Genomic DNA, 25,000 nt, shown 5'->3' with positions numbered 1-25,000 from the left:
AATCACTATTGGTGAGTTGATTGGGGTTGCTGTTTCTCCTGTTCCTCTGCCCAGTCCCATAAAATGTCCATGGGAGGAAATAAATGAGCTGCTCTGTTTAGTCTGATGGTAGCTTGCACAGGACTCCAGAAAATGTGTATGTGAGGCTAGGAGGGGAGGAGGCGGCTCCCTTTCTTTTCTGGATGGAGATTCATAATTCTGTGTTTAATTCCTATACAGTAAAAGTTTTTACAGCATCTTTTACATACTTAAAAGTATGAAATGTTTGTTAGGAGCCTGTTAACAGAAGGAGAACATAAACCAAATGCTCAAGAAGCCCGTTTGATGTCAGCAACATTGGCAGGAATGCTGCAGGATATACACATATTAAGATGTTAATATCTCTTTCTTATTTCACCCAGTTTAACATCAAAAGTGGTAGGAGCATTATTTTCTTTCTATCATGATGTGCATGTCCTGCCTCCTTATCTCCTCAGGGGCATAATTACACACCCAAGAAAATAAGCAGCAAACCCAGGTCACCAAGAAAATTAAATAAAACTCCAGCACAATTACAGCAGACTGAGTGCGCTAGCTATCGCAGTCATTATATGGCTGGATAACCACAAGATTCAAAGTGCTACCTGGAGGAAGAATAGCCGTAGCTGTCCCTTTGGAATGATCTGTGTAACTGCAGAAATAATAATCATGACAATTCGGGCAGGTTTCGTCCGAGTGCAGCATCAGGAAGCAGGTGCTTAGAGGCAACGCTTCCAGAGGCCTCTCCACACTCCTTTTGCTGATGATCAAACTCGTGCCTATGGGAAATCTAAGACCTATGGCACAGCTAAACTGGCAAAAGAAATACCGCCCAGGTGAGGTCAGGGGAAAAAAAGTACTTGGGAGTTCATTTGCAGGAATGGTGATAGTTTGGATAGAACAAGGTAGGAAAACATGGGAATCAAGAAATGGAAGAATGGTTTTAAAGGAAAAAGGTTGAAGAAGCAATCAGACAATAATTAAGCAAAGCTCTGGGATGATAATTGCTCTTCCTCTAGGCTAATTTGTCTGATGGGAATATGGCAAGATGATTGCATTAGTGCAGTTAAGGTCAATTCTTTTAATAGCTTAAAAAGTTAATGTGATTTTTAAATTTAAAAAAAAAAAGTGATGGGCGCTATTTTAAAAGGACAGATTTTTCAACGTAGCTCTTTGAAAATGAAGCTTCTTTCTGTAGGTATGTTTCCTAATCAGTAAATGTGAAAACTAAGAAGCACTTCATAACTTTATCTGGCTTTAAATTAAAATCTCCTTGGGAGTCAACTCTTTCCTAGCAAGTCTTCATGCTCTGCTCTCATTTTACATGAATACAAAATGTGAAAGGAGTAGTAAATCCATACTTCAAGGAAATATATCTGTTGCTGAAGTTAGTTGAAAAACTTCCGCATCTTCCCATCTTTTAGATTGTATTTCTTTTAGCAGCAGTGAATGAAGATGAAATGAGAATGACTTGGAGAAGAAGACAGAGGCTTGCTCAAATACACCAGTCACTGAACCCTGCCCTCACCCTACCTGAAAGAGGTGAGAAGCGTAAGCTGGTGATTAAATCAGCATCAATAAGATGCAGCATGTTGTGCTGTCAGTGGTGGGGCACCCCGACTTCTGCGTTTGACCCAGACCTGTGTTGAACAGTTTCATTGCTCCTGAGCAAGATGACCCATTGAAGTGTCCCGGCCGAGGGAATCATTAATATTTGTTACCCTAAGACCCACTGTTGTTGCCATAGTGACTCTTAAAACTAGGTTACTCTGAAAACTGTAAATAAATTATATTGTTTTACACTTCAAGCAGTTAAGAGTCAGATCTTGATTTCAAAATGGTACAAATTTGTCCTAACTCAAAGGGGTTAGATTAACTCTTTGGTAGCTCTAGCAGAGTTGTAACAAATTCCAGACCAATTCCAGTCAAGTACACTCAATTTTTTCAGCTTTAAATGAGGTCTTATTTCAAATAGGTGTATAAGCATTGCCTAACTTTAAACACATGGATAGAGCCTCCAAAATCTGCAAGGCTTATGCCAGTGAAAAGAAGCCAAACAGTATCCAGCTGCCACTATGTGCACTTTATTACTTGCTCTACAGCTCCTGGTGATACCAGGAATTCATATGGCCCTTCAAAACTTGAGATTTTATAGTCTCATCACAGAGATTCTTCCACTCACAAGAATCAAACCTCATCTCTGTCTTTTCTGTAGATGGTGTTATGAATGCTCAGTAACTCCCAAGGCCTTATATGTCTGAAATATCTATTCCAGAAGTTCTGCCTTTGCCAACCATGCTTTTTGTAACCAGGAAGTGTTGTTAAAAGGTTCATGTTTCAGATTGTGCTTTCATAGATACTTTACATCCAAAGTTTATTGTAAATGATTTGTTACACTGCACAGGAACAAAATCCAATCTTTTCTGTCAAAGCCCTTCAAAATCGCATAAGGATAGTTAGTAACACTTACTGGGTGAACAAGAATTTGCAGATACAAGACGGAGAATCTCTTGGCAAAAGATAAATAATTCATTTTCTTACAATAGAAGAACTAGAAGCTACACATCATACATGCATTTATAAGGAACACGATTCAAAGTAGGTGTGCTCTCAGGATACCCACAAACCACTCCCTTCTTGGGAGGTAAAAGGAAAGGACCCCTAAGCAATAAAGAGTGCACATTTGCCAGAGAAACCACTGATCTCTGGGTGGAGGCAGTAGCCAGTGGGGGATTGTCAACTTCTATCCATTGGAATTGCATCTGCTTCTGGATAAGGTTGTTCTGTGCAGGCTGCCGTGGGCAGCACATCCCCTGGCCTGCTACCAGGCCTTCCAGGAGAATTTGGTGTCAGTGACAGCACAAGTGAAGACAGAACAAACTCTGAGAATTAGAAGAAAAACAAAACAAAATATTCCCAAAACCCGCAATAGCTCAAGGAGGCTTAATAAATCCTAATCCTTTTTAATGACTAAAATGCACACCAAGTCTGATTTTAATTAAAATACAGTTCCTTTGTTGTATTCCAAATCATTGCTGAAAATAGATTTCTTTTCCCTCCTATCTCTGGCCCTGTCACAGCAGGGTAATGTCAAGTAAAGGTCTAGCTGAGAAAATACACCAAAATACAAAGGAACTTATCCTCTGGCTTTTCCTGCTATTATTAATGGTTTATAATAGAACCCAAAACAAAACTCAGCCATTCTCATTTGTGGTTTTTACCTCCCAATAAAAACTGAGCTCCCTTTTTCACTTCTTTCTTCTTTATAATTTTAAGTTGGTGGCACAGTAAAGTATTTCAAAAAACTGTTTTTTTTGAGAAGAGAATCACATGTCAGGTTTAAACCAGAAACATCATCTTTGGCTCCCATGACATTATTTTTAATTTCAGACACATCTATATCTGACTCTAAAACTTAGATCTTGTTCCCACTAAAATCCACAGCAAAGTTTCAACTAACTTCAGCCAACATTGATCAAAGACCTCATGTTTGTAAAGTTAATAGACAGGAGCTAGCTATGCATCCAGCAGAATCTGAGCCTCCGGACACATGTTTGAACACCAGGTTCCATTTCCCATTTAGCAACTTCTGAACAAATGTTGTTCATATGACAGCACGTTACGAGAGCACTCCTAATGTACAGATACAGCTGTGTTAATGCAGCTCAGCAGCGGTGGAAGGGAACAGTGCCCCACTCTGCTCACTCTCTTTAGTTAAGCATACAAATTATCCAAGAGTTTTGATAAATAAGCAAAAAGCAGCAAGGACTTCATATCAAAAGTAGACTGGAATTTGAGCGATTTGGTTCAATGCCCAGCACTGCAGTTCAGCAAATGACTCAACTTTCCTGCATCTATTTGTATTTCTAAAATGACATTAACCACACTCACAGTCAAAACAAGCAAGGCTGAATAGAAAGTGTTTGTTTTACTTTAAGCTTTCGCAGCCTCTAGCAATACATGACTCCATATTTGGTTGGGGACCCTAGGAACCTTTTCCAATACAGGAAAATATTGAAATACCATAAATAGATTTCATAGATTTCTCATAGATTTCATAGATTTCTAGGTTGGAAAAGACCTTAGAGATCATCAAGTCCAACCGTCCCTAATCCCTCATTAAACCATATCCCTAAGTAGATCATCCACCCTATTCTTAAACACATCCAGGAATGGAGACTCAACCACCTCCCTGGGCAGCCTCTTCCAGTGGCTGACAACCCTTTCAGAGAAGAAATACTTCCTAACATCCAACCTGAATCTCCCCTGACTAAGCTTATACCCATTTCCTCTTGTTCTATCACCCAACACTAATGTAAAGAACCCTTCTCCTATCTCCCCACCATCCCTTCTCAAGTATTTGTAGGCTGTAATCAGGTATCCCCTCAGCCTCCTCTTCTCCAGGCTAAACAGCCCCAACTCCCTCAGCCGCTCCCCATAAGTTTTATTTTCTTAATAGTAAACAACATCATGGCCCCTGTACAAAAGCAAGCAGGCAATCCATTGAACAGCAAGGCTTTGAAATCAGGTGTAAGCTGCTCCAAATTCACTGTGGTATAAACGCCTAATTGCTGAGCCTATAGCTATAAATCCTGAAATGCCACAGCTTGACCTGTCCGAGTGGCAATGACTGATTTATCCTCAGAAAACAATACAGCCAGTCAATCAAGTTCTTCTGCACATAATTCAGCTCAGACGGTCAGTCGTAACAGTCACTTCTTTCAAAGTGGCTCGAGACCTAATCAGTGTATCCCACTATCACCAACCAAGCAATCTGAGGTTTCCAGTTTGTTTTGTTTTGTTTTGCTTTGTTTTGCTTTTAAAGAAGAGGTGAAATTGAATGAACAGAGCTACACTCATTAACACAGTCTGAGGACTGGACGAGAAAGTGAATTTTGATATTTCTTCAATCCTTTCTCAAGGCAGATGTCTCTTAAAATGCTACAATAGACAACCTTCCCTGAAGTCAGTGAAAAGTCTGTCACCTCCATTTTGCCTTTACTTTTCACCACAAGTCCTCCGTGTGGTATGTATGTACTCAGCTGTGTCTGGGTCTCTTTCAAAAGCCAGAGAACTAATGCAACTGCTATTAAGTACGATTTTTTTTAATCACTCTCGGCTTTCCCCCTCTAATTGTAGTTAATCCAAATAACACCACATAATTAAAGAGGTCTTTTCAAAAAGAAAAAACATTTAGTCCCTTTTACCCTTGAAGGGAAAAGCAACCTTACAGATCTATCAGTACTTTGCTACACAGTGTAACTAAATTAACAAGAAGAATTAAATGCAGAGCCAATTATAACATTTTTAAAAACTTCCTTTATTCCCTTGTCTACATTCAACCAAAAAAAAAGAAGTCCCCAAGAAATCAGACTGTCGGTGTTTTTATGAGCTTCCTGGACATTATGTAGAAGTTTCACCTCTGCACAATTTCTCATTTTAACAACAAAAATATAACCTCTGTAGTTAAAAAGACCACTAGTTTGCCAAAAGCAGAACATTCGTGTTCTGTTCTTTGCAGCAGGGACAGCCTTGCAAAGCATAGCTGATACTACTGAGCACATCTGAGTAAATTATACAACTACTGAGACGTGCGTGTCTGCCAATTTAGAAGAGCGTTAGAGAAGTCCTCAATATGCAAAAATACATGCACATAGTCTTCTTCAGACTCCTCACTGCTTCTAGCACCCACAGATATCCTACAAGCCCATCTGGAAATAGGACTGTAGGAGCTTGTCCAGACAAGACAGTCCCTGCAGCAGGATGCTTGTTCATCAACAGCTTCTGCAGTGGAAATCACTACAGAATAACAACTCCCCCTGGCTACCTCCTTCTTAGCAGCTTCTATTGCAGAGGATTCAAGAACAGTTAGTTGTGAAAAGGGCTCCAAAGTTAGCAGTATGACTAAGTGAAAAAATCCTAAATATCTTCCATGGCCATGGCCTGAGCACCAGCAAGACTGTTGTCAACTTTTCTAGTAGAGTCTCAGAAGTTCATGGTGACCTGCTGATTCAGGCCTTCTCTTGCAGTAGCATTGCTCTTCCATTCCCTACCCCTCCAAGAGCTTTCGCTGTTTCTGTAGACCTACAGACCTGTACAACAGTCACAAATACTCTCGCCTGCTCCCAAATGCGTCACCCTTCCACAGGCAACATGGCTGCTCACTTCATGTAATGATGAGGTGTGCACAGTCTCTGGCAAAAATAACCTCATGTCTGCTTTCTGCAGGTGGCTATTATGTTCTCGTACAGTTCTTCACATCTATAAACCTATTACAATGGTTTAATACTGACATGCATTTGGAGAAGAGTGAGAATATGACGTGGCCGCATCCACCTTCACTCCACACAAAGAAAAGAGCTGATCCCAGCCGTAGTAATTAGGGAGATGCAGGGTTTAGTCATGTCTCTCTCTTGGGAACAGCACGTTCAATTCAGGGCTCTGGCAGAGCTGGCTGGGTGTAGGCTGGGCATTTTGAGAGCAGTACTTGCCCGTTTCCTCTGGGCTTTGGCTGAGGTCACGCAGCCCCAACCTGCTCCTTCACTAAATGCTGTCGTCTAGGATGCAAGCTCCCCAGAAGGGAGTGGGAATACACATGCTTCTCCTTCCCTGAGAAAGACCTTCTTTCAACTTAACATTGCTTTCTTTTGGTAAAGTTCCCGTTCATCAAACAAATACCACTTATCTTTCATTTTCTTGATTAATTGTTTTACTTGATAAAATTTGGCAACTGCCTCTCTAAAAACATTCCAAGTAAGAGAACAATAGACAGACAAATGAAGAACTAATATTTCTTCCTTAATGCCTGGATTGTTACTAATGTTTCCAGAATATTGTTTTCAAGGAAATAACAAAAAAAAAGAAAAAAAAGAAAAAATATCTTCAGGTTAAAAACCTGTTGTATTCTTTAAACACTGTGTTCTTTAAATACTGAACTTCTTTTAGAGCAAGTTTCAAAGCTGTGAGTGGGTGGAGAAGCCATAAATAACCACATTTGTGCATGTTCCTTCTGTACAAGACACAAAACGTGCTCTGCATCAGCATAGAAAATGCTGCTGTGCTCTGCATGTGGCTTCTCAAGGCTGGCAGGTAGATTATTTCTTTTACAGTTATGCTGCTGGTGTTGCTGTTTGCAAGTCTTTTCTCCAAAACTCAGGAATCATACCTGGCAATGAGCTGTAGTGTGATGAATTAGCAATACAACTAATCAGATCTGTCAGTCCCTTATCAATGGTAATATTCAGAAATATTTTCTCACCTAGGGCATGTAGAAGATTTTGGTTGTTGTTGTCCACAGCACTAGTTAGAACAGTGATTTTGCTCCTTCTGAGGCTTTCCTTTTCTTCCTTCTGAGACTAATACGCTTTCCTCTGGTCTCCATTTATTGTCTCATGTTTGTCCTTTCAGATCAGTTTTACAAGTCACAACTGCTGGGTCAGTCAGCGCTGAGGCCAGCTCTAGTCTTAGGTCTGGCCCCCTGATCTGGGCTGTTTGCTCGGACATAATCGGAGTTTTCTGAAAGAACATCCCAGGTCTCCCACAGTTCAAGTGGATGAGAAGAACATTGTCCCAGGCAGAGCAGGCATTGAAGCAAAAACAACTTGAAAACAACCTGAAAAGCTCTTGATTTTTTGCTCAAGCAAACCTCCCTTTCATTTTCCACTATGGTTGTTTCCACCACTTTAGCTTACACTCTGGAGCTCTCAGGAAGAGAAATACCTGAGCATGCTCAACATTTGGCCCAGCTTCTTCCTCATGTGCCCTGAAGTAGGGGATATAGCCCCTCTACTCTGCTCTCGTGAGACCCCACCTGGAATACTGCGTTCAGCTCTGGAGTCCCCAACATAAGAAGGACATGGAGCTGCTGGAGCGGGTCCAGAGGAGGGCCACAAAGATGATCCGAGGGCTGGAGCACCTCTGCTATGAAGACAGGCTGAGAGAGTTGGGGCTGTTCAGCCTGGAGAAGAGAAGGCTCCAGGGTGATCTTATAGCAGCCTTCCAGTACTTAAAGGGGGCCTACAGGAAAGCTGGAGAGGGACTGTTTACAAGGGCGTGTAGTGATAAGACAAGGAGCAATGGATTTAAACTGAAAGAGGGGAGATTTAGATTAGATATAAGGAAGAAATTTTTCACTCTGAGGGCGGCGAGGCACTGGAACAGGTTGCCCAGAGAAGTTGTGGATGCCCCATCCCTGGAAGTGTTCAAGACCAGGCTGGATGAGTCTTTGGGCAACCTGGTGTAGTGGAGGGTTTCCCTGCCCATGGCAGGGGTGTTGGAACTAGATGATCTTCAAGGTCCTTTCCAATCCTAACCATTCTATGATTCTATATCTACAGCTCTTAAGCATCAACAGATGAAACAATATCCTAATTACTAGAAAGCTATTGTATGCTTAGTTAACAGTGCTCAGACTATGCTGTGACCATGTGTACTAGCGGCTTTTTTAATTTCTCAAATAATTATTTAGCACCTTGTGTTTCCTCCTACCTCTAGTAACACTGTTTTGCTTCTCTGGCATCAGAACAACAAAAAACAGCATTTGCAGACCTGATAGTAAGTAGAGACACCTGCAGCACCCAGCTGATTTAGATTTCTGATTGGAAGCTCTGATTTAGACTTCTAAGGTGTTGACTTCCAAGTTGTTACTAATACCAGCTATCATCACAGCTAATTTTCCTGTTTGTGAAGACAGCATCACAGTGATTCTCATGTTTCATGTTTCCACCCGTGGAGGTATTCAAGGCCAGGTTGGATGAGGCTTTGAGCAACCTGGTCTAGTGGAAGGTGTCCCTGCCTGTGGCAGAGGGGGTTGGAACTAGATAATCTTTGAGGTCCCTTCCAACTCAAACCATTCTATGATTCTATGATTCTATGTTTGGGAGGAAAATCATTCTGATCCTATAGAGAAATTTGTGCATTTGAAAGCGTGGCCCTTCGTGGCTTTTGAAGTATTTTCCTTGCATATGTCTGCTTCATTTTTTTCTCAGTGGGACTGTCCAAAATGTAAAAGGTTCCCAAGAAATACAGCAAGCACACAGGAAGGAAAAAAAGGAGCTACATGAACTTTTTTTTCTAAAAAGTATGTTATCCTTAAGTATGTAAATAGAACAATTGGTTTTAACTCTGCCAGGGATAGATGTGCCTATGGGCTTTGAGAGGAAACAAACCAAAACTAATAGAGAGCAGAAAAAGAGTCAGAAATAAAAAGACTGTTCTTCACAGTTCCAACCCTGATCTGCTTTATAGCCCCTTTCAGTGCCTGTTTCCCTGTCCGTAAAATGAAGAAAGAAATCCACTGATAAATAAATGGCAGACTCAGATAATGATATCATTACTGCTACCATTAAACGTTCAGTGGTAGCCACTAAACACTCAGAAGAAAAAAAAAAAAACACAACAAAATAAATCCTAAACACATTTACTGCATGTTTTTTCAGCTCCAACTGTAACCAGAGCAAAACTGTGTTAGTGTAGGCAGAAGTATAATAGTACAACAGTAAATTGAGTAGGCACCTACCTTGGGAAATACACTCCCTATCTACTCAGTGGGAAAAGGGCAACCTACGTGGCTGGCTCCTAATTTCAGTGCTCTGGGTCACTGTCTGGAACTGCTATCACTGCACTAACCTGAGATTGCTCTCCTAATTTAGACATGAATTAAGACAGTACTGTCTACATTTTGATAGTATCAACCCACCTAAACTGTTACTAGTTTAAACAAGATGTTTAAAGGCAATTAACAATTAGAAAGGACTGATAAAGCAAGGATGAGTTTACAACAGAGTAGGCTTTAATGCAAGCACTACGCTTCAGGCCCCGTAGAGGCACTCCCCACTGCGCTTGAGCTGTCTGCTTCACCACAGAGAAAACTGCTGTTTGACCAGGGTATTAAAGAAAGCGCTGCTTTAGGTTACTGTTGGGAGCAGACAATTTAATCATCTTGGTTTAACAAGGTTTGTAATCACAGCACGTAGCAAAGACAGGTTTAGTAAGAGAACAAATCCCAACTTGGATAAACGGGTCTTGGAACACAGTCTCATGCCAGTAACAGAAGAACTCAGCAGGATGGCACAGCTCTGACGTGGTCTTAAACACCCCTGCCAGGGTCAGAGCCCCTTGGGGGTGAGCATCATGCCGACATCTAGGAAAAACAGAACCTTTCTCCCATGGGGCTCTGACCTGATTTGAGACTAGGGGTAAAATATGGAAGTGCAAACCATGTGAGGAAGGAGAAGCAGGAGAACAAGGATGAAAGATGTGCCCTGAATGCCAGGAGTGGCTATTTTCCATCAGGGACTTTTCTAGGATCTCCTCTTCTTCTTCTTCTAAATAAATTGCCTGATGTCTCAAAGATTTTATCTCCCAGTTGAAGATACTTTATGTGTCAGGCTGTTCACAGGGAGAAAGGAATGCAGAGCAAGGCTGTGTTTGACCTCCTGGCAGGGCTCCTCTAAAACTGAGTCCTGCCCAGGGATTCAGACCTGCACCACAGCATTTCTCCTGCTGGAGGGCCATTACAGCATCTCTTCTGCTTGCGCTGCCTGTCAATCACTACTCAGGCAAAGCAGCTGCACGTGACACATGGTGTCCCAGGGCAGAGAAGTCACAGCTCAGTACTGCAAACCAGTAGGGAAAGGGCTAAGTTGCTGTGGTGTGTGAGAAGCTTTGCCTGAAGCATACAGACCCCATGCTGAGCTGGGCACTCAGTATACAAGACACAGCAGAGCTGAAATAAAAAGCCCAGGATGTTCACGTCACTGTGTAACCTACCCTTAACTGCACGGCTGAGTTCTTGTACGTGTCACAGCAGAAATGGACCCTGTGAGGGTTTTGAAGGGTGAAAGGCCAACGACCTTGCAGATTCACCACAAGAGGCCATGGATAATGGCAATGAGAAGCTGTTTACGATGAGGAAGACAAACGGATGCTGAGCCCTGAGTCCCCTGGCAGACTGGTAGAGACAATGCAATAATAAACTCGAATATATGTGCAAGCAGGATCAGACTTATGAAAAGCCCTTTCAGCAAGGAACAACCTTGAGCTGTTCGAGAGCGAAGAGGAGCCACCTAAAAGACTCCAGGAATGAAAGTCATGGGCAGAGTGAGAGGCAGAAGTGGTTGGGGACTTCCCCTGAGAGCAGCTTTTTAATGAAAAGTTCAGTTTCCCCTAAAATGGAGTTTTCTGTGAAAAACTGCTTTCTTTCCTGTGTTTTTCCCCTAGCTTGGTGGCTCCCAGAATATGGCATCCTCTCATCCTGAACTTCCTTCTCTCCTGGTTTCCTGACACCTCTTGCACTTTGAAACCCGGGGAGGTAAGCAAGCAGAAACAATACCCCAAAATACATTTTGATTGTTTAAAGTTACTTTTTGCTGGAGGGAGAGGGAAATTTTTTTTAAAAAGTTTCATTTTGTGGCTCCCTCCTCCCTCAACCTTTCCTCCTTATTTGGGAAGGGAAGTGTCTCAAGGTCAGAATGTTTTGTGTGTTGCTGAAGCCAAAAATAAAAGTAATTTTCTCCATCCCTCAGCATATGTTGCATCCAAAAAAACCCAAAAGACAGGAAAGAAACACCAAGTAAAGAACTATGAAAACAAAGGGAGGAGAAAGGTAAAAGACCAATGGACAGGCCTGAAATATGTTTGTTTTGCATGATTTAAATATGAAGGATGTTTTTGTTAAAAGGGAAACATAGCATAACATAAAAGAAAGTTTATAGCTGTAACAGTATATAGGAGTTTGAGCCAACCGGCTCTGTCTAAATATGCCTGAAGGGTCACCCCAGCCTAGACAACAGCTTCCAGAAGTACAATCCAAAAATTACAACTCTAAAAAACAAACAAGGAGCTTTGTGTAAGTGTTCCCTATGAGGAATATGAAACAAAAGAAGCTGCTTAAAAGTCTCCTGTGAGTTAAACCACTGTGTTTAGTCCTAAATGGTGCACAACATCTCTTCCAAGAACAGAAATACCAGAACTCTTCAGACAAGTTGGTTAGGTAGGGCAGCTACCGAAAGAAGGCACATCCAACAGGAGATGCTGACAGAGCAAAGAGCTGCTGCAGAGTGCAGCCATATGGAGCGGAGCCAGTAAAAGTAGTTTGTGGCATGGAGTAAGATAGAGCTGCTTGAGGGAGGAGCAAGAGCTAGTGGGAATGACTAGCATGGAGAGGACCAGCTAGCAGAAACAGGTCATGGTGCCAGATCAACTCTACCTAATCAGGGCCTTGCTACCCACCAAGACATAATAATCTTAAATCGTGATTGCAACTCATTACCAGAGGGGGAAAGTAACCAGCTGGCTGAGCAGCTGCTCTGTGGAAGAAAACATAGTGAAATTGTTACAGTTGTATTTTAGGAACTAGTTATCATTACTCTCTTTGTTGTCTGGCTAGGTTTTTTCTCACTGTAACGAAAATACCTTTTGTTGGCCATCAGTCAAAAGCAATATGAAAGAGATTTGATCACTCTGAGTGACAGGCAGGATCATGAAAGAGCTGGGAGGCAATGTGAGGAGATAATTGGGAGAAAAGATCAAGGGAAACAAATGAAGTAGAAAAACCTACTATTTTGGACTCCTAAACCAATGCCTAAAATAGCATATTTATTTCTTAGCATAACAGACCCGTATTTTATTTTTAGGTAGTCCCAATAAATCCTATAAACCTTTTCATAAGGGGTAAAACTGGAGTAGCAATGACTTTGAGGGTTTAGAGCAGGGATTTGTGAATCAGACATCCTGACATGAAGAGTTCTAGTCACGAAGCTTTCAGTGACCTTTGGCAAGTCACTCAACATCAACCTTTTAGAAAAACCATAATCCTGAGATGAAAGAAATCACAATGTGCAAGAAGTACTACTGTTATTGTTACTGCTTAAAGTTACAGGGGAGAAAGCCTTCTGGCATTGCAGCCTACGTTTATTGAAAGACCTTATTTTTCTCCATGTCCTTGGTAACAATTACTCATTCTAGCAATTGCTTTCAAAAAATATACATATTTCTGGAGAAAATTCTACTTTATTTCTCTTGCTTCACCACTGCAGCCCTACTATTTTTGTAGGACTAATCAGTAACAGACAAGCCTGATCCTTTCTCCTCCTTTGCTACAACAACGAGAGCCAATGATGCCTTTCAGAAACAATAAACTACAGATCATATTTTCAGGGATGCTGACATGCAAACAATCCTGGGATAGAAATAGACAATGAGGATATGCTATATAAGGAGCATGATTCTGCTTAAGCATAACAGCAAATTTTAGCAGTTTGCCTAGGACTGACTTTCTTGCACTTTGCTGCAAAGCAAATCCTGGATCAGAAAGGCACTGACTAAGTGGCCTGGCATGATGGCTAAAGGTGTTCTACACCACACAGGATTGGGATTTTACACCCTAATACATCTCACCCAACATTAGGTGATAAAATGAAGGTCTTCTCTGAAGAGTCTACCTTATCATTATTTCCCCGACAGTCAACAGTAAGAGAGGGAAGTATCCAGGGTACAATTCAGATCTTAGACAGACTGAGTCATTCTCTAAAGATGCCAGTGTCTCTCTGTTGACTATAAAAGGAAACCATGCATTAGGTTCCTAACTTTGATGATTCAGTTACACTCCTAAAGACAGGCAGGATAAATCCAGATCATGGATAGCTGCATCTACCTACAGAGAACTAACTGTATCTTTATATCACCTTCTCCATTTTTTCATTTTATGAATTAAGTCCTCTTCATCCACTATGAGGTAGATCCAAAACCTCAAAGAGTCAGTAGGATTTCAGAGGGTTTTCAGGAGGCCTTCTCAGAGATTCCTAAGCTCTCAGTAAGAATCCAAACATTTGCAGTTCAGGAAATAGCAAAACAGACCATCTGAAAGGACTAAGTCTTGAAGGACAGACAGTGCTCTAAACAAGAAAAACACTTTTTGGGGCACAAAAGATTTTTTTTTTTTCAGTTCCTCTTCTCACTTCAATAGGTTCAGAGATCAAGCTGGCTGGTTCAGATTTCTTCAGATCCTATTTCCCAAGACAGCTGTGGAGCTCATCAAAGTGTTCTTGCACTGCTCATACATCAGTGCTAAGTAAACTTCAGTTGGTAACTGAAGCTGGCCCCTGAAGTTTGATATCCCTAGCACTACTGCTCTGTGTGTAAATTAAAAAGTGATCATTATTATTTTTTAATCAGTGACTCTTTAAAAGCACAAAGAACAATTGTATGCTTGGCTTAATAACTATATAGAGGAAGAAAGACACAAAGGTTGTTTCCAGATAATTTCAAGTTACACTTTAAATCAAATTATGAAGAGGATAGAGTATTGTTAATCAGCAACCCTTAAGAAATTTCCAGAATAAACATCATTCAATGAAAAAGTAATAATTTAAACCTATAGTTCTTTGTGAAGAGTTTTGGCACAAAAAAATACAGGCTAATACTGATCTATATTTAAAGACCATTGTCAGAATTTAAGAACAGAGCTCCCTCTCTTTAACATAAGTTTGAAGTATTTAAAGCAATTAACTTCTTAGGCTGATCGCCTGAGACATCTCTGAGGTGTTCTTATCACATATACTGGTCACAGGATGCAAAAGTGACCGCCTGGACAAAAGCACAGAGCCTAGCTCTATACCAACAGCCACTGTCTGAACACGCTCAAACAGCAAAATGCCATGTATTTGCACTCCTTACTCGGGAAGCTATGCACTTCCTCCGAAGTGCAGATTTCTGTGCCAGTCACTGGTAAAGAAGAAAATGCATGTTGTTTCTTTCAGCTGTGCTCTTTTTCCAGGAACCCTGATCTGTTTGGGTTGGATGACCCTGAGCCCACTGTCCATAAATGCTCCGTAAAGGAGCTAAAGGAACTGGAGAAACATCCGTATGAAATAACCAGAAACTGAAGAAATATGCAGGCAACATTCTCCTTCCCAGCGTGACTGCCCTGTGTGGCAAACCCTACACAGTCTGCTTACTGAGTAAGAGGAGCTGTATAGCTGTGCAGGGTGCTCTTATTCTAATATTCCCTCTGCTGCCACCAGAGCTTGGAGATACATATATAGCCAGTAGAAATCATCTGCAACTCCCGCATAATTCCATCCCACTGTGGGTTCATATTAAGGAATGACAGTCCTTTTTTAACAGTTCAAAATAAGCAACTAAGTCACTCAGCAACCCTTGTGTTATTTAAAAGTCCGTGTCATTATTAATTCATTTTATAATATCTGCAGGATACTAATCAGTACGAATACACCACCACCTTACTTCCAAATCAGTGCCAGTGTTGGTTACTTGTTAGTCCTCTTCAGAAGATGAGTGGGGCCACAAATCTCTCCATCGCCTAGACTTCCACTCACATTGCCTGAAAATGTGCCAGTCCCTTTGGCAGGAACAAAAGGAATGGAACGAAAATTGCTCTAAAGAAGCAGTTGCCAAGATGTTTTATTGTATGGTCTGTGACGAAGAGTGGATGGAAACAAACAAACAAAAGATCCTTTTACTACAAATGTACCATCTTTTACTGCATAAATAATAAAGCAGACAAGTACTAAATAAGAGGCTGTTAGGGACATAATGTGTTTTTGGAAACACATGCACGTCTTACTCAGTTAGTCCCTTGGAGCTACGTAGGTAAAAGTTGTGTGGTTAATAAGAAAAACGTGGTGTGGTCAATTAGAATTGTGTGGTGAGATATTTATATCAGATAATAAACCAGGTGTGGACACTCTGGCCTCAACAATTGCTGGAAGGACAGGGTCAGTGAAAACAGAGGTATTTATCTCTGAGTCATGGATAACAAAAGGTTGTTTTCTCTCCTGTTACATCCCATTGGAAGAAGGCTGCCAAGTAGTTTCACCAGTATTGACTCCTGAGTTCCTTTTCCATCAATTCAATACAATCATAGGTAGAAACTCTACTCACTATCAAGTAACACTTCAACTGTAAGGTCACATGTACCTTCTAAGCTCGGAGAAAATACAGGAGTAATACTTCAAAAATGTAAACAAATAAGTGACAAACATTGAGTGTGTATCATTACTTGATAAATGTACCAAAGGGGCTGTGAAAATTCTCTAGGATGCTTTGAATTGTAATGTTTTAATTACTGATCTGCCAGTGGTAGCTATTTACAGGCTAAATATGCTCAGATGGTGCATAGAGCATGTGATGTATTTTTGCAGGGTGCTGTGGCTGCAGTCATATGTAGTAAATATAATCTTGACTTGATTGTAATGTACTTTTTTCTTAGTAATTGTTTACAAATAAGTCTCTTCTTTTACAAGACCCAGTGAAGGTATTATTTTAAACAAAGCATAAAAGGACATATAAAGTCTAATTTCTTCTGGTTTTGAAACAAACTATGACAAGTTGGAAAGCTACAGAATTTTGGAGAACTCTTCATTGCCTTGAAGTGACCAAAGCAACTGAGTGTATGTGTGCCTGTCAGGGGGGATGTACAGACCTAATCCTCTAAAATCTTGTGTGAGAGCTAAATGAATCATGAACTGCCTCAAATATCCTAGCGTTCTTCTGCAAATGGACTACGTAGATCACACACATCACATGAAGTGTTCAGCGTTCTCAGATACTGTATGGAGACAGATAGATGTTGGCAGGACATTTTTCCATACAAGTGACGTCAGGATCATGCCCTGATCTGTTTTCTCGGCCAGTAAAAGCCAGAGACATTACGATTTAAAATGCTTGGTTATGAAGAGAGACAGCTTTTCCTCTGCAATACTTTGCAATCTCCCACAACAACGGCAGCTGGTAAATGTAATGATATCAGTATGGCCACATGGCCTTTTTATCCATCACCAGAAACAGATAACCACACAAGGAAACCAAAGTTATGTCCATTAATGTATCTGGGCATGAAGCCAACAGAATGCAGATCCACAAATTTAGAGAAATCCAGGTGAACCTGACACTGGTCTAGCTTGACCTTTTCAATAACCAAGAGGATTTGAGACATCACTACAGCTGGTATGGCAACAGTCCTAGCTTGCTTAGTACATGCTTGCCCTCTTGCTAGTAAGCGTTTGTTAGTGTCATCTTGCTGTTTACCACTGGTCTTCATCTGGCATGATGGGCCTGTTCCATTTTGCCATGCAGAGCCACCCCAGCTAACTCAAGGCTTTGTACATAGCCAAGAAACTCCAGCAGCAAACACACTACCTCTACGTCCACCTATTTTCCAGCTCTTCCTTCACAGGCAACCATCACAACCAAAGTGAAGCAAGAAGGAAGCAGCACCAGCAGTGATCCTGAAAGAATCATGTGAATCTGTGGAGAAGGCTGCCTGTGTCAGGCTAAGTATTGGTGTGCATGTATGGAAATAAAGGAAAGATCAAGAATCTCCATGAGAAAGAATGAAGCCTGCAGAATAAGAGTAGCAGTTTGACTGTTCTGCCACGAAAGTGCTTTAAAATACCAAGTTCAAGACTTGCACAGATCACTTCAATAATGCATCTGATGGGTCTCCATTTTCCTTCTACTTTAATAGGTCTGCTTCAGGCTTTACAGCTTCACTTGAATGAGTTTATGAGGTGAGAGAATTCAGACAAAATTCTTGCCCATATGAAACAAAAGGGATGGGGGAGGCAATGGGGTGAAGAACAGTGTTACAACTTACTTCAGCTATTTCTAAAGCTGCTTGGTAACATCTGCTCATGGTACAACCCTTATGCTACCCTTGCTGTTTCACAGTGTTGCTGTTCACGGGGGCATAGGGAACATATTAAAGTGGAGAGATGCATGCAAAGGCAGACAGGGCAAATCAGGATGTAATAGTGGAAAGCAGTGAAAGCTGAAGACAATATGAGAATAATTTGAAATCTCAACAGAAATGGAAATGGTGTTAATTTGCTGGTACATAGTCCACAGAAGGGGAAGACCCAGAGCAGAGAGCAGCAAAAATGAAAAGCCACCAAAAATGGGCTTCGAGCATCTGCAGCAATTACAGAATATCAGTATGAATGTCACAAGGATTTTCTTCCTTCCTTGCAGGACAGAATCTCAGCACCTCCTCCCACAGTTGTGTTCTAAAAGGATCAAACAGCGCAACTCTTCCCTATCTGAAATGACAGAGAACTTCTAAAAAACAACTAAAGCAATGAAGTATTTTACACAGTCGGCAACCCAACATTTTTATAACGATCTTAAATACTTCTGGTGTTAAACGAGCTCCTTGTCAGCTGCGCCTGCATAGAGCCTCATAACAGCTCACAAATTGTCTTATCTGCTATCCCTTTTCTAGGAATGGTGCCCTATTTCCTGTGCAGGCTGCAAATGCAGTTTCATGCCATTTATTTTCCTTCCTTCTTCAAAATGCTGTATATTCATAACTCATTGTCCTTAGCACATCATTATTTACCTTGGTTCACATGTGCAAATTGATGTAATTGCATTACTACACAGATGTAGCAAATAATCTTGTAAAACATCTGATGGTGTGAGGTAGTGATTACTTCTAATGACATTTTACAGCATAACATTTCTTACATTAACACTGTAACAGTGTTTAAACTTTTTTTTTCCTACAGCACAACTTATATTTTGGTTATGGCATGACTGTAAGGATGCTTGACTTTCTATCTCAGAATAAAAACTACTTTTATTTCTTTTATTTCTTTTAATCCATCATTTTCAATGTTTCCAGGTTTTGTGCAGTTCAAACCGAAACCCAGCTAAAATCAAAAGGATTTCCTTGACAGTGTGAAGCTATCTGAGATAGCCCTGACCTGCCAGTAATGCATACAGCATGCAGTCTGGCCTTGAAAATGGTGCAGAATACACCAGGAATGATATGAACGAGCCCTGTTTAACACAGCTTAACCCTTAAATCCAGGCAAAAGGCACACACTTGCCCTACAAAAAGCCTTCATCCAGCTAACCAGTTTTACAAGACACTACGAACATTTGATATTGCATGCCTAAATACTTGATCCCTCTGGCAAGACTAACTAGAGTCGTTAGGTGAGGAATGATTGATCTCTGAAGATTCAGAAGAATCTCTTATTGGAGATGTGCCTTTACCAAAAGCTATTAACGCCATTAATGGAAGACAGAGGGTGCAAAATAATCCTGGAGTCTGTATTAAGAACATGCAACACAACAAAAACTGTCCCTATTCACATCTGCTTTTAAGACAAGATTGATACAGAAGAGATGACATGAAGAGAAAGGTATAGATGAACAAGTGAGAGAGTGTAAGTTCTGACATGGAGATGATCTTTCACGAGAATTTTTACTCCACTGGCCAACAGCTGGAGATAGTGAGCCATGGGACATCCTGAGACGGAAAACTGCATCTGTGAGAACATGCTTAATTTTGAGCTGGGTGGAAAGAGAAGAGGAGCATCTTCCTTAGAGAAACTGCACTGTATCCTTACTTGTCTAGAAGACAGCGAAGTCTAATAAACTCAGGGCTCTCCTGTCAGGATTTGTTCTCCCACATCTTTTCTTTTTAGGCTTGAACCAGGAAGAACCTTGTTGAAGGTTATTAAATTTTGACAAGGCAGAAGATTGTTACAGATAAATGTTACTTATGATTAGCAACAACATACAGGCAGACAGCTTCACCTGCCAACTGACGGGCATTTAACAAAATAAGCATAGCAGGAATTGCACGATAGATATATAGGAGGTGATTATTTAAAAAAAAAAATCCCAACATAATTAGATATCTTCCTCCTCCTCACAGAATCTACACTTGATATTTCTGTTTAGCTGATAATTTCATTTATCAGTTGCAAAGCATTTAGCTTGAATAGTACAGATGTTTAGTGAACAGAATGATTCATCTCTTCCTCTCTACTTTATAAGTAGGACAAAGAGATGCCTCCATTAAGTGTGTGCTAGGACAGAAACGTGTCTGTCATTAAGTTGTTGCTTCCCAGATAATAACTACCCATTAAGAGAAAAATTTGGAAAGATTGCTGCCAACAGAACTCACACAGAGCAATGCTTTGTAAAGTGACTGTACTCCAGTGACTTTTACTGCTTGTTTCTTTTCCTCTCACCAGAAGTCACAGTACGTGCAAAAGACCTGTTCCTTTTGAAAACCAGTGACACAGCCCCAATGCCTTGCGCATGTGGGAGGTAAAAGTCTGAATGGGTTTCATGAATGAAACTCATAAACACTTCTACTGATTTCAGAACATGTAAGAGAGAAAGTTTTGGGTTGGAAAGATTGAACAAAAGTGTAAATCACCCTAGGGGCTGAAGAATACCTAAGAGAATATAGATGCTTATTGACATTATATACCACAATTGGAAAAAGCATAATAACATCAGAATTTACAGCTCTTGATTTTCGAGATTTTAACCCCAAAATTGCGTTAACTTCACGTAGTTTGCAGGGAGTATTCTAACTGAATTCCAAGTACATGCTCTACTTTATACATAACTGATGAATTTTATTACCATGCAGTATGTTTGCTGACACATAACAAAAGTGAAGTTGCTTAAATTAAGCATGTGTTACATTCAATCTCAGTTTTAGTTATATATGTGGCATGAATATTTGTGTGGTTTTATAGGAAAAACTGAGCAGGTAGAAATTCTGGCAAACTTTTCAAGACTGTCAAAGAAACAATCATACATATTTGCAAAGGATGCAGTTCTGTCTGTGCTGGTGCACTTCAACCATGGCACTACCAGGACCACAAATTTTCATATTAAATAAAAGTTGCCTGTCTCCTGTCCTTGCTTGTTTACGTCTGTTTTGCATGCGACAGCCTTGTCACTCCGTCTCCACCTCATTTTTCACTTGGAGAAAGGCAATGACATAAAGAACCCCAGGGACATTAGAATGCTCCATAAACATGATTAGAGCATCCAGCCTTTTCATTTAAAGCAAGTACCATATTGCTGCCAACATCTGCTTTGGGCTGTAATGGGGCCCTTAAACAAACCACACCATCCTGAATAAGCAGAGTCCTGTAACATCTGTTGATTGTGCTTGCATATTTGGCATCTCCTACTTACTGTCAGTTACGCTGTTGTGCTGGCATTCAAGTGGATTCCTTTGGGAGAGAAAAGTTATTCACCTGGAGCCTGAGTTCTCCGAGGTGAGCCTGTAACGTATGAACTGTATTTCTGTGAGGTGGGCTCTGCACATTGGGGTGTGCGGTTCGTTTCAGCCAGCAAACTCATAGCACAGGTACGCGGACTCCATAAGTGGTAATAGTGCAAAGATAATTTAACACCACCACTAAAAGGTCTGTATCTGTATTATTTCCACATAGGAAGGTGAAGTATATTACAGTTCGATTTTTTTTAAACTTGGAATTCTTTTTTCTGTTAAACATCACTTTCTCAAGAGCATTAGAGTTACGTACAGCTAATTACTCACTTGTGAAAAATTAACTACTGAAAACAGCGTCACATTCTCGTGGGGAATAGACTGATCAGTAATCAAAGTACTGACCAATGGTTTCCAACATGAAACCAAGAGGTGCTGAAAGGCATATTAGGATTTTAGCATACTTCTAGCATAGATAGAGCTGCATGTGAAATCTTGGTTATGGTAATATCCTCTAGGTGAGTCACCAAACAATCTTTACGGCTGCAAAGAACGGACCATTCTTTATCTCCTTTAGTAATGATATTACCTGTTGAACATCCTGCTGGAAAACACAGAGCTGCAGTCTTTGATGTAGCCGGACCTTTCTGTGTTGCCAGATGCTCTCTAGGCGCCGCTGGTGATGCAGGACTTCATGTACCACATCCAACACCTGGTGAACAGCCTTGGAGTAGTTTGCAGTAGCAGTGAGGGATTCAGAATTCCCAGGGCTCAAGGGACGCTGTAGGACATCCAGCAAGGCTTTTCCATCTTGGCTCACCTGAGTGAAGAAATAGGTCTACTTCACTGCAGTGATACTTAAACATCCAATAGCTGACAGAGAACAGCCTAGCTGATTCTTTTTCCCCTGTGTGTTTTCCTTATTTTAGTCAAAAAGGATGAAAGACCTCATAACATCTCTATTTGACTGGTACTTACACATTCAGCACTTGCCTTTGCTTCCTAGTGGGCCTGCTGTGCCACTCAGCAGGAGCACAGATACTGCGCTGCTGGGACTGCACACACAGAGACAGAGATCCTAAGACTGTATTACGTTCTGACACTTGGGCACAGAAAATTCTTGACATATACTAGTTGATGACAGGTGGCATTTGCAATAGCAGGCCTATTTTCATGAGGAAGTGGCATTTTAAGAAAACCACAGATGGCAGAGTCATTCATATTCTGTATGATAAGAGAGAGTCCTTTCTTCATAGGATTCTAGGTATGTATATATGTTGAGAAGTGTGACATTCCGATTCTGCATTTCTTTCAGTGGCAGTGAAAAATAAATTAGTATATGATAACGATTCTTTTCTTCCCCAGGAACAGCTCAGAGGGACCTATAGTCTCTGTTTTCAATGGGCTACCAAGTTTGCTGGCAAATGCAAAGCCTTCTGTACATATGTAACCTTTTTTGAGCATATTAAAACACATTGGCAGATGCAAAGACATTTGGGCATTAAAAAAAACCCAGAAAACCAGATTTCTTAACGCCAGATTTTTTCCTGGAACATTCCTGAAGTGTTTTTATATTGCAGGGGCAAAATGAAAAATGGAACCATAAAAACCAAACTGCTATTAACAAGGGTGTGCATGCATTGGTTCTTTAAAAATGGCTTTTTGAAATACTTTTCAGTTGCAGATTGCAAAGTTAAAATATTTTGTTCAACAGAAATGGTAAATAAGGACACCATTGGAATTCCTCTCCTCTTCGCCGCCCACTTTTCCCTTTTCCCTCTGAAACAAACTGTATTGAAAATGACAAGATTTTCTGAAAAGTGTTTTTATTTCTATGCAATAACAATCACCAACCTTGCTAGAGAATGGCTTAATGAACGTTTTTCATCCAGTTTGAATTTCGAACATTATCAGTCACAGTTAAAACACATCTCGAGAATTTCCAAGTCTCATTTATTTCTGTATTGTAAGTTGCTTGTTCAAATGTAGCAATTATCCTTTCATACCCAAACCTGTGTCTTTTGGCAAGCCATGCCACATCCCAGTCTGTTGTAGCAGTGTATATCTGGTGCATTTTCAGAGAAATCAAGAGACACTTTGAGATTTATACTGGCAAAAGTAAGATTCAAATCTCATCATATTACGTGACTATCAGGTGGGCTTAGGAAGGTCCTTGGAGATTAAATACTCAAGGCAATTTAGAATTAGATCAGGAAATAACTGGAGAGTCTGTAGGGAGTAGCTTTCCATACTCAAATTCAGTTGCTGCTGAAGACCAGCTGGAACAATTTGCACATGCTGGAGCCTGCTGGAGTCACAGAGGGAACAACCGTACTGGCCAACAGCACTGGATAGTGGCGAGACCGGGGAGATTTTAGGAGGAAACACTGAGGCAAAGGTGTTACCTTGGCAACATTATGGAGGTAGCAAGAGCTGCTAGGCAGGAAGAAGCAGCTTCTAGACATGGAAGGAGACAAGGCATACTACCTCCTATTTTATCTGTGGGAAGATAATCAGCAACAATTTAGCCACTGGGAACAGGAAACCAAGGCTATGCACACACTTGGGAGCTGCTTATTAGACCCAAAACTCACTCTGCACTGTCTAAATTCACCGTGGGAGTTCACTACGGTCCTGTTATAGGCCTTGGGGTTTACAGTCAGTCTGATCTGTCCTTGGATGACGTTACAATGTTTCTGGTTGTTGTGGTTTTAGGCTGATCCAGCAACTAAAACTCACACAGTTTCTCCTTCTCCAGTAAAGTGGAGAGGAGAAAAAATATAGTAAAGGGACTGAGGGTCGAGACAAGAACAGAGGGAGCACCCACCAACCATGGTACTGGGCAAAACAGACTGGGCTTTCTTAAAAGCAAAATAATTTATTAATGGTTACTTAAAAGGACAAAGGGAAACAAAACCGGTTACTTGAGAGGATAAAAAGAAACAAAAACAGATCTTAAAACCAACACCTTCCTCCCCCTCCCTTTCCTTTTCCTCCCGGCTCTACCTCCTCCCCCCAGCAGCACAGGGGGCAGGGACTGGGGGAGTGCAGGTCAGTTCATTCCGTGCTGTTACTGCTGCTTCTTTCTTAAAGGAGGAGGAGTCCTTACACCCTTTTCCCCTGTTCCAGTGGATCCCCTCCCCACGAGGAAAAATCCACAAACTTCTCCAGCGTGAGTCCAGCCCACAGGAAGCAATCCTTCCCCACGGATTGCCCCAGTGTGGGCTTTACCACAGTCTCGGGTACTTAGGGAGCTGTAGCCACTCGCTCCGGCGTGGGTTGTCACGCAGACTCCAGATGCCTCTCTGCCATGTTGTGCACCCCAACACAACCATCCTCAGGCCCAGGCATCTTCTCCCCACGGGCTGCGAGTGGGTCTCTGCTCCACCGAGGCCGTCCTGGTTGCAGGGGGCCCACCTGCCATCTCACCACCAGCTGCAGGGGAAACTCGGCTCCAGCACACCTCCTCCCGCTCCATCCTCACTGACCTGGTGTCAATGCGGCTGTTTCTCTTAGATCTCAGTCCTCTCCGGGTGAACTCAGCCCAGTGGGCACCCCAGGAGTGGGGTGGCCCCGAGTTCCCCAGCTGGCTCCGCCGCCGCCATCCTCAGTGGGCGGCGCTGGCCCGACGCAGGCAGCTGCCCGGCCGGGAGCCAGGGAGCGGGGGCAGTGCCCTCCTCCCTTCTCTGCTCGATCCTGGGCGAAGCACCTTTTCCAGTTCCTTTGTCCCGACTTAAATAGGGCAATTCGCAGAGGCGCCCTATTGGCTCAACCCTGAGGGGGATGGCAGTCTGATCTGCTGGCCAGAACCAAGTCTAACCCGGTTCCAAAACCAAGGAGGTCACAGGGAGCAAAGCCCCTCTCCTGTCACCAGAAACCCCACCCCACCCCCCCACATCAAACCATGACACTGGTATAGCCCCTGCTGATTTACACTGATAGAAGTCACAGCAGAATCAGGACCAACAATAA

The 25,000-nt window shown here is 41.6% G+C and overlaps 1 protein-coding gene across 3 annotated transcripts in view; it reads right to left on the bottom strand.

The window, feature by feature from the left end:
* Positions 1 to 25,000, bottom strand: part of KALRN (kalirin RhoGEF kinase) — a 536,138-nt gene that overhangs the window by 245,346 nt on the left and 265,792 nt on the right. For all 3 annotated transcript variants that reach the window (XM_086615857.1, XM_086615858.1, XM_086615859.1), the window contains one exon: positions 21,618 to 21,848. In XM_086615857.1, the coding sequence (XP_086471983.1) occupies positions 21,618 to 21,848 (231 nt within the window). The remainder of the gene's footprint in view (positions 1 to 21,617; positions 21,849 to 25,000) is intronic.

Source organism: Tauraco erythrolophus, chromosome 8 (assembly GCF_009769465.1).
Source record: "Tauraco erythrolophus isolate bTauEry1 chromosome 8, bTauEry1.pri, whole genome shotgun sequence".
In the NCBI taxonomy this organism is placed as follows: Eukaryota; Metazoa; Chordata; class Aves; order Musophagiformes; family Musophagidae; genus Tauraco; species Tauraco erythrolophus.
Note: the sequence above shows the minus strand (reverse complement) of the source record. Positions and strands in the feature narration are given on the sequence as shown.